Source organism: Rhinatrema bivittatum, chromosome 3 (assembly GCF_901001135.1).
Source record: "Rhinatrema bivittatum chromosome 3, aRhiBiv1.1, whole genome shotgun sequence".
Taxonomy (NCBI): Eukaryota; Metazoa; Chordata; class Amphibia; order Gymnophiona; family Rhinatrematidae; genus Rhinatrema; species Rhinatrema bivittatum.
Window position 1 is genome coordinate 450,468,022 of NC_042617.1, and position 14,617 is coordinate 450,482,638.

Here is a 14,617-nt window from a genome sequence, read left to right on the forward strand (position 1 = left end):
TGGATCCGTCTGGGGTCGGGCTGAGGCCCAAGGGCACACTAAAACAACCGTTATGTAACAGAATGCAAGGCCTTTCGAGGCCGATCTCAACAGAATGCAAGGCCTTTCGAGGCCGTCTCTCTCAACACATGTACCCTAAACCCCCTTACTATAAATTTGCTACAGGTTTGATATAGAAGGAATTTAATTCAAAAGAAAAGTCAATAAAATGGGTAATTAGATAGTTATAAGTAGGTTACTTGTAGTGTGTTGTGGGTCATTGACAGTCAAATATAAAATAAATCAATAGGCTAAAAGTACTTTACATAAGAACATAAGGTATGCTATACTAGGTCAGACCAAGGGTCCATCAAGCCCAGTATATTGTTTCCAACAGTGACTAATCAAAGCCACAAGTACCTGGCATGTACCCACTAATGCTCACGCCTCACCGCAACCAAAGAAAGAGCATTCTCGATAGCAGGTCCCTCTATTTGGAACAATTTACCTCCAGACCTCAGACAGGAACCCTGCCTACAAACATTTCGAAAAAAACTTAAAACCTGGCTATTTAGCCAAGCTTTCCCTTAATCTATTCACTTTCAGAACTCCACATCTCAAACCTACAGGACAATTTACATAGTGATACCCTTTTTATCACAATGGTTATCCCTCTGTCTTTCTCTTTCTTCTATTCCCAAGTTCGATCTCCTTGTTATATGTAACTTTTTACCTCCTCTGATTATTTTACTGTTAAATGATTGATAACAATGTTTTTTTTCCCCTTGTTCCATGTAAACCGATTTGATATGACCCCTGTCATGAAGGTCGGTATATAAAAGAATTAAATAAATAAATAAATAAATAAATAAATAATGCTGGCAACAAGTAGTGGCTATTCCCTATTGATTAATAATAGTTTATGGACTTCTCCTCCAGGAACTTATACAAACCTTTTTTAAACTCAGCTACACTAACTGCCTTAACCACATCCTCTGGCAATGAATTCCAGAGCTTAATTGTGCATTGAGTGAAAAAGAATTTTCTCCCATTGTTTTAAATGTGCTACTTTCTAACTTTATAGAGTGCCCCATAGTCCTTGTATTATCTGAAAGAGTAAATAACTGAATCACATTTACCCATTCAAGTCCTTCTGTGATTTTGTAGACCTCTATTATATCTGCCCTCAGCTATCTCTTCTTCAAGTAGAACAGCCCTAATCTCTTTAGCCTTTCCTTAATCAAGAGCCATTCTTTTCCCTTTATCATTTTGGTCACCCTTCTCTGTACTTTCACCAATGCAATTATATCTTTTTTGAGATGCGGCAACCTGAATTGCACACAGTATTCAAGGTGTATTCTCACCATGGAGCGATACAGAGGTATTATGACATCCTCTGTTTTGTTTGCCATTCCCTTCCTAATAATTCCTAACATTCTGTTTGCTTTTTTGATTGCCACAGCACACTGAGCTGATGATTTCAATATAATATCAACTATGATGCCCAGATCTTTTTCCTGGGTGGTAACTCTTAATATGGATCCTAACGTCATGTAGCTACAGCATGGGTTATTTTTCCCTATATGCATCACCTTGCATTGTCCACATTATATTTCATCTGCTACTTGAATGCCCACTCTTCCAGTCTCGCAAGGTCCTCCTACATTTTATCACAATCCACTTGTGATTTAACTACTTCAAATAATTTTGTTTCATTTGCAAATCTGATCATCTCACTCATCGTACCCGTTTCCAGATCATTTATAAATATATTGAAATGCACCGGACCAAGTACAGATCCCTGAAGCTCTCCACTGTTTACTTTTATGAACTGTGAAAACAGACCATTTAATCCTACTCTCTGTTTCCCTTCTTTTAACCAGTTTGCAATCCACAAAAGGACATCGCCTATCCCGGGACTTTTTAGTTTTCTTAGAAGCCTCTCATGGGGGAAACGAGAGGAGAAGCTGGGAGCTGGTGGTGAGCTTTTCTTTCCTCAACTGCCTATTATTGCAGAGGCATCTGACATCATTGGGAGACCCCAGACTGCCTATATCAACTGAGCGGCAGTGGCATTCGAGGGGGAAAGAGAGGAGAAGCCGGGAGATGATGATGAGCTGCCTTTCCCCCAACTGACTGTCATCACAGAGGTGTTTAACGTCATTGGGAGATCCCGGACCGCCTATATCAACTGAGCGCCGGCTTTTTTGGAGCATCTTAATCCCTTATGGGGAAGAAACGGAAGGTTAAGCCCTTTTTTCAACATTGTCTACCATTCAGGGTCTGATGGATTGTCATCTTATCCAGCAAATTGATGGTGCCACAGTGAACAGTGTTGGGGAAGCTTCCTCTAACTCAGGGGCCTCTTTAAGTCCAGGCATGAATTTATCCCCTCTATAGCCTAGGTCAACCATAGATACTACCGAACATATCAGCCCTCCGGGAGGTGATTCTTCCTTGTGACAGCTGTGTGGTCCTGATGTTCAACTAAACAGTAATTTTTCTTTTGTTCATCTACCTTTGACCATGGACTAGGCCAGAGCTTTCCAAACTTTTCATGTTGATGACACACTTTTTAGACAAACATAATTTTGGGACACAGTAATTCAGTAACCAGAGGTTAAAGGTTAAACGAACAAAATGTATTTCGACAATTTATGTATGTTTCCTTAAATATATACATAATAAAATGTTTCACGACACAACCTATCTTGTGAAAACCTTTCATTTTTATTAAAAATATATAATATTCCAAGATTAATGTTATTGTTATAATTTTTGAGTAACAATAATAAAACAAAGTTATTGTGTTATTCAATTTACCTCTTTAATGAGATATATGAGCTTGATGGGATGAACACAGCTTTTGAATATTTGGTGTTAATAAAAAAAGTCCAAAGGGTCTTCTGCATAATTTTAGAAAGCTGGCCAGTTTCACACTATATAATTATTTGATAGCCTCATTCAACTAATTCTATATGGCTTTGAGAGTGAAGTCTGGAATTTATAGGAAGGGACAGAATGTCAATATAAATCCTGCACCTCCAGTTCTCTAACTCTGTGCATCCACTGAAATTCCCCCAAACAATGGAGCTTGGATGTTTCCCTTACAGCTCATCATACTAAAAGATATTTTCAAATTCTGGTGTCACCTCACAGTAACAGCAGCACAAACACCTTCCACTGCCAAGCACATTGTGAACTAACACAAAACCCTGCAAAAAAGACACTCAAAATCTATTCTGCAATCCCATCATAACATAACAGTAATATCACCAAGGACTCAAACAACAATAATCCTACCTGTGAAAAAGCAAGGGTAAATATTACACTGGGTCCTAGAATACCAATACACCACCTACTGAGGAAACAAAACAAACCAGATTGCTATAGATCCCTATACAGACACTACTGTTTGTATTGTGTGACCATGATGAGAGATTCTGCTAGCAGTTAGTCAGCCTGAGTGACTCACTGTTCTGTTGATTAACAAATGTTGGTTCCTATTCAAACCCAATCACACTACCTCAACACTTTTCCAAGTGAGTAACTGAGCTGAACTATTCAACTTTTTTACTTAGATATACACTGCTCCTAGCTTATTTCTAGCTTCTGGCTACTTTTTGGGATGTTTTTTTTTTGTGGGTTTTTTTTTCTCTACAAACACTCAGTATTAAATACAAACACTCAGTTCTTTAAAAGTCTGGAGAAAACCTTCTCCATTACGTCTGGGGATAGGTGGCGATGTCCTTTCGTGGATTACAAACTGGCTAAATGACAGGAAACAGAGAGTAGAATTAAATGGACAATTTTCTCAGTGGAAGGGAGTGGGAAGTGGAGTGCCTCAGGGATCTGTATTGGGACCTTTACTTTTCAATATATTTATAAATGATCTGGAAAGAAATACGACAAGTGAGGTAATCAAATTTGCAGATGATATAAAATTGTTCAGAGTAGTTAAATCACAAGCAGATTGTGATAAATTGCAGGAAGACCTTGTGAGGCTGGAAAATTGGGCATCAAAATGGCAGATGAAATTTAATGTGGACAAGTGCAAGGTGATGCATTTAGGGAAAAATAACCCATGTTATAGTTACACAATGTTAGGTTCCATATTAGGTGCTACAACCCAAGAAAGAGATCTAGGCGTCATAGTGGATAACACATTGAAATCGTCGGTTCAGTGTGCTGCGGCAGTCAAAAAAGCAAACAGAATGTTGGGAATTATTAGAAAGGGAATGGTGAATAAAACGGAAAATGTCATAATGCCTCTGTATCGCTCCATGGTGAGACCACACCTTGAATACTGTGTACAATTCTGGTCGCCGCATCTCAAAAAAGATATAATTGCGATGGAGAAGGTACAGAGAAGGGCAACCAAAATGATAAAGGGAATGGAACAGCTCCCCTATGAGGAAAGACTAAAGAGGTTAGGACTTTTCAGCTTGGAGAAGAGACGGCTGAGGGGGGATATGCTAGAGGTGTTTAAAATCATGAGAGGTCTAGAACAGGTAGATGTGAATCGTTTTTTTACTCTTTCGGATAATAGAAAGACTAGGGGGCACTCCATGAAGTTAGCATGTGGCACATTTAAAACTAATCGGAGAAAGTTCTTTTTCACTCAACACACAATTAAACATTGGAATTTGTTGCCAGAAGATGTGGTTAGTGCAGTTAGTATAGCTGTGTTTAAAAAAGGATTGGATAAGTTCTTGGAGGAGAAGTCCATTGCCTGCTATTAATTAAATTGACTTAGATAATAACCACCGCTATTACTAGCAACGGTAACATGGAATAGACTTAGTTTTTGGGTACTTGCCAGGTTCTTATGGCCTGGATTGGCCCCTGTTGGAAACAGGATGCTGGGCTTGATGGACCTTTGGTCTGACCGAGAATGGCATGTTCTTATGTTCTTAAGCTGCTAATGACCTCTGATTGTATACTGTGTCACAATTTAGGCTGCTAGGCAGCCTCCCAGCCAGAAGCTATGCTCTGCCCACTCTAGCCATCTCCTTGAAGGCTGTATGACTCAGCAATAAAAGCCCTATAAAAACCTCTCTCACAGATGGCACAGTGCCTCTTCATTAAGTCACCTTGGCTCTTGTCAACCTTGCTTTTATACTTGTTCCTGTGTGGCCTTTGTGCCTTGCCATATTTTCATGTGGTCTTAGATGCCTTCTTGCTCTGCCTTGCCTTATTTCCAGTGTGGCCTGTCTTGTCCCTGCTTTATTTGTTTCCCTAGTTTCTTGTCCATTGCCTTGTCTTGTATTTTCCCTGTCTCAGCTTTGGTTCCTGTTTGCCTGTGTATACTTTGTCCTGTTCTTGTGTTCTTATCCTATTTTTGTCTTGCACGACTGCACCTTCCTCTGGCCCTTCTGCTCCTTGTCGGCCTCCCAGCGGCATTTCTTGCCTGTGGGTCTAAGTCTCCCATTGGCCCAATCAATCTGTATATCTTTCTGCTTTGTCCGTGTTCCCAGTGTGACCTGTTTTGGCTTTCTTATCTTGTTCTGTTTGGTCCTGTGTTCATTACTTGTCTGTCCTGTTCCCTGTGGGCCTCCCAGTGGCCCTCCTGTTTCTGTGCTTTGCTTAGGTCTCTCAGTGGCCTATCCTATTTCAGTGTCCCTTGTATTGCCCTTGTGTTGTCCAGGCCTGTCTAGCCTGTCTAGATCCTGCCTTGCTCCCCTGTTACTGTTTAACTCATGTTTTACTTTGTTCATACCTGTGTGTGTTACCCTGTTCCAGCCTTGCCTCTCCATGCTCCAGCCCTGCCTGCCTTGCCTCTCTGCCCAGCCTCGTTTCTGTGCCCTGCTTTACCCTGCCTCCCAGTCGGCTTCCCTTGGACTGATCTGCTGCTGAATCGGCTTGACTGATTCTGCCATTGCCTGCCTTGACCTCAACCTGAACCACTGACCTCATTTGAACTCTGCCTGCCTTGACCACAATATGCCATGTACTCTGCCAGAGAAGTCATACTGGCTACCAGAACCTGCGGGGCTACTCAACCCAAGGGGAAGGTGGCCGGCCAGGCAGAAGACCCTGCCCTGCTCTACCGTAGAGCCCTATACCATACCCGAATCCAGCCTGCCTGAGCATGACATACTATTTTTCTGTTATGTTGTACACTTTTCTATTATTAAAATGCTAATATCCTATGAATATATGGTGCTATTTGAACATATACCTTGCTTTGGGTGAATTTCATATTCAAAAGGGCAGGTAATAAAGCCTAATAATAATAATAATAATAATAATAAATAATGGGCTTTACTGCAGTTTTGCTCCCTCGGACAGAAACCTGGTTTTGACCATTGCAGGATCCCGGATACACATGTCTGCTGCCGGTCGCTGACAATCGGCTGGACCTTGGCTATGCTGCCTGCCTGTGACCCTAGCTACTATGGGCCTTCCTTTATGTTGTCAGCAGAGACCCCACCTAAGTCCTGCTGGCTCCAGCACTTAAAGACTGAACCCAAGGGGAACGTGGGCTGATACAGGTGAAAGTCCCGATGGGTCTCTGTTTTGTCTGGGTCCGCCTGCTGACAGTGGGAACCTGCAGGGCTCCTACCTGCAGGTAGAGTCAATCCTACCTCAGTCTAAGGGTCCATGGCTAGAACAATGCTTTTGAATTCCATTAGCTTACTGCATCAGGGGTTAACTCATTTTTAATGCATACGTAAAGAAAATGTGCACAGAATACATTTTTTACTCATGTTTTATTACATCGGCCCCTAGGTGAGTTGAAGAAAAGCAGAAGCCAATAAAAATTAAAATTATGAAAAAAATCGAAGGACAATACTGAAATTTCATTTGACTATAAAGAAATTGTTTGCCTTCAAGGAGTGTTTCTTGTTAAAATATCCTGTTTTGGGAGAAAGAGATAAAATATTTTTATCGGCAGTAGAAATGTCTACCTATATGCAGTTGAGAGCCATGTTTGTTTTTGATTGATTTTGAATAAAATTTGAATAATGGAACTAAATAATCATGCATGCCTTGTATAGTAGTAGTCGTAACATAGTAATGACAGCAGAGAAAGACCATCTGGTCCATCCAGTCTGCCCAGCAAATTTCCTATGGTTGTGACTGCCACTCCATGCAGGTTGCCCCCAAGCCTTATGTTAGGGGTAGTAATATTAATCAAAACCAAGCAATTGTCAAACCCATAACAAAATTACTGCTAGTAACATTTTTCAGAGTGAGCAGTCTTCTTGATAATTCAGACAATACTGTTTGAACATGCTTTACTTTTGGACTTGACCAAAGAAGCAGTCCTGTGCTTTTCCCCTAATGTCTATGTACCAGTATCATGGACCATAAAATCCAGGGCCCAGCATTCACCATCAAAGCAGAGAGCGCTGTTGCAGTTGTGTTAAAATCATGTAAGCTAATGGGTTAAGGGTAGTAATCTCCATGCCTTCTGATAGGGGTAGTAGCTGCTGCTCCTTGCAGGTTATCCCCATGTCCCCTTTTCTTCATTTTTGGAATTCCATGCCAGAAGAGATGTGAAGATGAAAACAGTAAGCAAATTTAAAAAGGTATGAGATAAATACTGTGGATCCCTAAAGGCTGGAGGTGGAATGAAGAAACTGATTAAAAGACAGGAAACAGAGAGTAGGATAAATGGTCATTTTTTTCAGTGGAAAAGATAAACACTGAAGGGATCTGTACTTGGACCAGTGCTTTTCAATATATTTATAAATAATCTGGAAAGGGGTATCATGAGTGAGATGATCAAATTTGCAGATGACAAGGTTATTCAGAGTAGTTAAATCACAAGCAGATTGTGATAAATTGCAGGACAAACATGCGACACTGGAAGATTGTGCATTGAAATGGCAGATGAAATTTAATGTGGACAAGATCAAGGTGATGTATATAGAGAAAAATAACTCATGCTGTAGTTACACAATGTTAGGTTTCGTATTAGGAGTTACCACCCAGGAAAAAAATCTAAATATTATAGTGGAAAATACATTGAAATTGTCAGCTCAATGTGCTGCGGTGGTCAAAAAAGGAAACAGAATGTTAGGAATTATTTATTTATTTATTTATTTGTTGAGTTTTATGTACCGTCATTCGGTGAAGCCATCACATTGGTTTACAAAATTCAAAAGGTATTTTCTTAACAATTGTGAATTAAGGGTATAACAGGATACATATTATAAACGTAAAGTTAATCTTTTTTTATAGTCCAGAATAAAATCATTAGAAAGGGAATGGTGAATAAAACAGAAAATGTCATCATGCCTCTGTATAGCTCCATGGTGAGACCGCAGCTTGAATATTGTGTACAGTTCTGGTTGCTGCATCTCAAAAAAGGATATGGTTGTATTGGAGAAGGTATAGAAAAGGGCAACCAAAATGATAAAGGGGATGGAACGGTTCTCCTATGACGAAAGGCTAAATAGGTTGGGGTTGTTCAGCTTGGAGAAGAGATGGCTGAGGGGGGATATGACAGAGATCTACAAAATCATGAAAGGACTTGAATGGGTAAATGTGAATCAGTTATTTACTCTCAAATACTAGAAGGACTAGGGGGCATGTCATGAAGTTAGCTAGAAGCATATTTAAAACATTGGAGAAAATTCATTTTTTACTTAGGGCACATTTAAACTCTGGAGTTTGTTGCTAGAAGATGTGGTTAAGGCAGTAGTGTGGTTGGGTTCAAAAAATGTTTGGATAAGTTCTTGGAGGAGAAGTCCATAAACTGCTATTAATCATGTTGATTTAGGGAATAGCCACTGCTTATTACCAGCATTAGTAGCACGGGATCTTTTTAATGTTGGTACTTGCCAGGTACTTGTAACCTGGATTGACCACTGTTGGAAACAGGTTCCTGGGCTTGATTGACCCTCAATCTAACCCAATATGTCAACTTCTTTTGTTCTTATGAAAAGGGGGCATCGGGTTAACACTTTACAATCTTCAGAAGAAAGCTCTCACTGGGCACTGTGCCAGTTGTAAGAAGAGATTGAGATCATACCCAAAATATCATGGTTTATAAGTGGGGTTCAGTCCTGTCATAGTATTGACAAAGCAAATCCAGCTGGAGACATTAACCTGAGAGAGAAACACTCAAGTGAAATTAGGGAAAAATATGCAAAGAGGAAATCTTCTTGCTGAGAAGGGAAAGTTAGTATCTCTGGAATGGCTGCCCTGTGCTGTCCTAACACGATGAGTGTTATTGGACCTCCAGAATAGAATATATATACAGAATGTAATGCACATAGATGTGAAAAAGGGAACTATGTTTTAAGGTACAACATTATCTTTGGATAATTCTTATGTTGGTCCACAAAATGAAAAAAAAAATGCATATAACTATCAATTTTGTAGTATTAAACTAAAATCCATTTTATGTATCTATTGGAAACTTGAGTCATTCCTGAGTAGTAATCTAATTTCTAATGAATACCTATGATCAATAGGATATCACTTTGTAGCACCTTCTTCTGATTGGTTTTTCAGTGTTACTTGTCACTAACAAAGTTTCTCTTTTCTCTCTAAGTGTAATAAAGAAAATTGCACAGTATATAGCAGAAGTTATGGAGGACTCAAAAGACAAAGTTCAAGAGAACTTACTGGCCAATGGAGGTAAGGAATGTGAATACAACTTTATTATCCTGTTGAGGTGCTGTTTTACAGATTGTGATTTGCACACACAGCTTATTTTTTCATTATTGATAAAAAGCCTATTGCATGATATAGAAACCAAACATTGTCACTCTATGTTACATAGTTGGTGTATTTAGGATTCAAGGATTGGATGAAACAGGCCATTGATGTTGCACATTTTTATGGAGTTGTTAAACGCATGATTTATTTTTGCACTTGCTGGATGTTCTATTGATGGGCCACAAGTTTTCAAAACCAGTATAGCAGTCTTCATTTGTTAGAAATTGAGAAGACTCATCCAGGCTGTTCCTGTGCAGTTTTGCCTGGACAAGACATTTTTACAATAAGATTAAAATCTTGCTAGCAATTGACTAAAGAAAAAATGGTTTAGAATTAAAAGACCCTGGGCCTGGTTTACTAAGATTTTTCTTTCATTCTGTGTCTGTAGAAAAAAAGCTTAATAAATCATGCTCCTTATCCTTCAAACCTACTCAGTAGCCATGTTTAGAAAGTCATAGTCATTTTTAAAGGATCCCTAAAAATGTAGTATTTAAAATAACACTGAAAATACACACTTGAAATGAAAAAACATTTCAGGAAGATTTAACAAAGCCTCCCTAGACCTCAAGGGACAACCTTAGGCCTGCACCTCCAAGTGGAGGAGTAGCCTAGTGGTTAGAGCAGCAGGGTAGGAACCAGAGAAACCAGCATTCAAATCCCACTGGTGCTTCTTGTGATCTTGGTCAAGTCATTTTATCCTCTATTGCTTTGGGTACAAACTTTGGTGGTGTGCCCTGTAGGAAATACCTACAGTACCTGAATGTAATCTGCTTTGATGTGTTGAAAATCAAATTAAAAAAAAATCACACTCCATTCCTAGTTAAAATAATCAAATACATAGCCTTCTAACAGCTTTAAACCCTGGTGGAGGAAGGGCAAATTATCAACAAATTTCAGTTAGGTTTCAGGAAGAGCCATAACACAAACAGTCCTCTTGGTTCTACTAGAGGACATCCTCAAGGCCTCTGATGCAGTAAAGCCCTTTACCCTGATCCTACTTAACTGTTCAGCCTCTTTTGTTACCATTGATCATGATATCTTAATAAATAGACCAGAGACATGCCAAGCCTCACATGTTTATGCATGAGACGCACACATCAGGAAGAGGTCTCATACTCTCACACTGTGATCCCTTCCTCTCATGCATTAACTGTAGCAGCACAATGATGATGTGCCTACAGGGTACCCACCTCCTAGTGGGCAGAAGAAAAAATATGGCAGCATCTCAGTGACATGGCTGTGGGATTCCCATACCCCATGGGCATAAGAAAAAAAAAAAACCATGGCAGCACAGTGTTGACATGCCCACAGAGTTCCCATTCCCTATAGGCTGAAGAAAAACCATGGAGATGCTGAGGAGCCTGTAGGCCTGGCAGGCCAGAGGAGGGTAAGTGAGATTGGTAGTGAAAGGGAAAGGAGGTGGAGGGAGAATGAGAACTTCTCACTTCTCTGCTTCCTCCTCTCTCCCCTTCCCACTAGGAATGGAGGGGAGGAAAGGGGAGCTGAGCTAAGCAAGTGAAAGGGAAGGGAAAGAAGGGGTGAGTGAGAGAAGGGAAATGCATGAGAAGGGAGGGAAAGAGATGGGTGATAAGGAAGGAGGAGGAAGTGAAGAGAAGGGAATAGAGGGGAGGAAGAATGAAGGAGAGGAAGGGATAGGGGTGAGTTGGGAGGGAAGGGAGGAGGTAAAAGTAAGAGGAAGAGAAAGGGAGATGAGTGAGATGGTAGGGAAGGAAAAGGGGAATGGAATGAGAGTGAGTGAGTGAGAGGGAAGGGGTGAGAGAGGAGGGGAGAGAAGAGAGAAATATGAGCAAAGGTGTAACAGGAGCAGCCCTCCAGCTGCTCCTTGAGTCCTTTTGGACTGTTCAGAGGTGGACATGTGAACCCTTGGTTCCATTGCTGGGAAAAGAAGGACCAGTCTACAAATAGACCAGCTTTAGTCAGCTGACAGGCCATAACCAAGCCATAACCAAGCCAAACCAGTGAGCAGGCAAAAGTTAAGGCAGTTGCTAAACAAGGCAAACCTCAAAGACCCAGGACACACAAGCACAACCCTATTGTTTAGGCATCACTCAACAGAATGAGCAAGCTTATATGCAGGAAGATCAAGGACTAGGGATGTGAATCGGCTTCAGTCGATTGAAAATATCGGACAATATTTTCAAAATCGTCAGAAATCGGGGGCTCCCCCGAAACGATAGGAAAACCCCACGATATTGATCATGGGGGTTCTCTTATCGTTTTGGGGGAGGGCGGGAAAAACGGCACACAAAAATAACCCCTAAACCCACCCGACCCTTTAAAACTAACCCCTTTGCTTCCCCCACCCTCCCGACCCCCCAAAAAACATTTTACAGGTACCTGGTGGTCCAGTGGGGGTCCCGAGAGCGATCTCCTGTTCCCGGGCCATCGGCTGCCACTAATCAAAATGGCGCCGATGGCCTTTGCCCTTACCATGTGACAGGGTATCCGTGCCATTGGCCGGCCCCTGTCACATGGAGGGAGCACTGGATGGCCGGCGCCAAGATGGGAACGGGAGATCGCTCCCGGGACCCCCACTGGACCACCAGGTACCTGTAAAATGTTTTTTGGGGGGTCGGGAGGGTGGGGGAAGCAAAGGGGTTAGTTTTAAAGGGTCGGGGCGGGTTTTTTGTTTATCGGCTCGGGCGCAGCCGATAAACAAAACTGCGATCGGGCCCGATTGAAAAAAAAACACATGTGAATCGGAACTGGAATCCGAACCGATTCCGGTTCTGATTCACATCTCTATCAAGGACCTCATCAAGGTGAGCCACAGGAAGTCCAGGGTGGTGGACCTATAAAACCAGGAAGTGAAGCAAGGCTAAATCCAAGCAGGAAACAGACATGGGGCTAATGTCAGAAACTATGCCAGAATTCTCACAGGCGCCAGAAGTCAATGCTGGAGTTATTTTACAGAAGGAAAGAGGATGGTTGGGTGATTAAGTGAGTGAGAAGCAAGGGGGCTGAGTGAGTGAGAGGGAAGGGGGAAAGGGAAGGAGGATGGGTGAGTCAGTGGGAAGGATCAGGAGCAGAATTGGTCCTTGTGGCCAGAAGAAAAGAGCAGGAGCAGCATCTGGCCATGATACAAGAGGAAAACGTAATAGACCGATTGGCTCTATGGGCTGAAAGTGAAAGTTGCCACAACTTGTGCATTCCAGAGGGGGAGAAGAGTGTGTATGTTTGTGCATGCATGTGAGAGTGCAAGCATGTATGTACAAGAGGATGAACCATGTATGTTAGTGTGTGTAGGTAAGAGGGGGGCAAGGTTTGTGTGCCACCCCCCCCCTCCCTCAACTATTCTCAGCAATCTCAGGGTGACTGGAAATCAAACGTTCTCAGGTATGGAGCATGGAGAATTTCTTTTATCCTTAGTTTTAATTAATGGTTACCTTTTGATGAGTCTGCTATTTTGAAATATTTTTTCAATTGAATCTTTATTGGTCTTTTCATATATGGCAACATATTGAAGAAATAGAATTTGAACAAGAGTTTGAAATTACAGTAGTTCAAATGCTACAATTCCACATCATGGAGCCTATAAAGAAAAATAAGTAACAAATAAATACAACTCACTTCAGTTAAACCTCACCAAAACTATCTATCTAAGAAATATGTTACCCCTTAACAATCACACCTCTTCAACAGTTAAAGCACTATTATCTCTAACAAATAATTCCCAGTGCGAGGGATCAATGAAGGTATACTTATTCCCCTGGAGGGTAATTAAGCACTTATAGGGATATTTTAAGAAAAATAACCCCCCCCCCCCCCCCCATGGATTGAACCTTTGCTTTCAAAGAGAGGAATGCTTTCCTACACAACTGTGTCTCACATGCAACATCAGGAAACATTTGCATAGCTGCTCCACAGAACTTTTCTGTCTTGTATTTAAAGTGTTGATGCAGAATCAATTCTATATCTGCTTCAGCAACAAAAGAAATAATCAAGGTAGCTCTTGTTGATATTGTATCCTGGGGGTTAGTTAGGAAAGCTGACCCATTGGAGCTATTGAATGATGTAAATACATGTATATTTCCTTCTTCCATAATTTATTTGTTATTCTCAGTTTCATAAAAGCAACTTGAAAGAACAATTCCTTTCTCCTTAACTGTTTGTAATACCTTTTTAATATATTTTCTAAAAAACACTCCACTGAAAACATTAACCTAGCTTTTGGAAAATTAAGTATTTGAAAATTGTTTGCCCTCATAATATTCTCTAAGGACTCCATTTTAGAGTGGACTCAGTTAGTGAGGCATTTTGATTCTTAATTCTAGAGGCTAGATTGTCTAACTCAGAAAATTTAAAAACTGCCTCCGCTGTAAAGGAAATAGAATGATGAAGATTCATTTCAGTTTGAGTCACGATCTTCCAAGCATCTCTCAATGTTATTTTAGCTGGTCAGATGTTTTGCCTCCTTTTGCCCCCTCCTCAGTTGCACCAGATGACAGGTTCACTATTACTGGAGCAGGGGATAGGTACAACTGCTGCCAGTTGCTCTCTTAGGGGTGGTGGACTAACCTGTCCACCTCCACAACAGAGAGTACCCTCCAACTGGGCTAGAACTGTAGTAGTAGCCGCACGTCCACCTTCATCTACCACCACAGAAAGCGGCAAATCCAAAGAACTCTTTCGGGGTACACTACTAAATCCAGAGATATTCATAGTTCCCAAGTCTGCGCTTCCCCCTCCCAAAGGAGAAGAGGTAGGTTGGGGTGGTGGGGAAGAGGTCTCACATGAAGTCTCGTGCGGGATACTTCTCGCCTGGTCTCCAGAAGGTGTTTGATAAAGTTCCTCATGAGAGGCTTCTAGGAAAAGCAAAAAGTCATGGGATAGGTGGCGATGTCCTTTCGTGGATAACAAACTGGCTAAAAGACAGGAAACAGAGAGTAGGATTAAATGGACAATTTTCTCAGTGGAAGGGAGTGGAGTGCCTCAGGGATCT

General features: G+C 41.2%; 1 protein-coding gene across 1 annotated transcript in view; it reads left to right on the forward strand.

Moving 5' to 3' along the window:
- Positions 1-14,617, forward strand: part of ATP6V1C2 (ATPase H+ transporting V1 subunit C2) — a 177,813-nt gene that overhangs the window by 14,082 nt on the left and 149,114 nt on the right. The window contains exon 4 of the mRNA XM_029595892.1: positions 9,488-9,573. Coding sequence (XP_029451752.1) covers positions 9,488-9,573 — 86 coding nt within the window. The remainder of the gene's footprint in view (positions 1-9,487; positions 9,574-14,617) is intronic.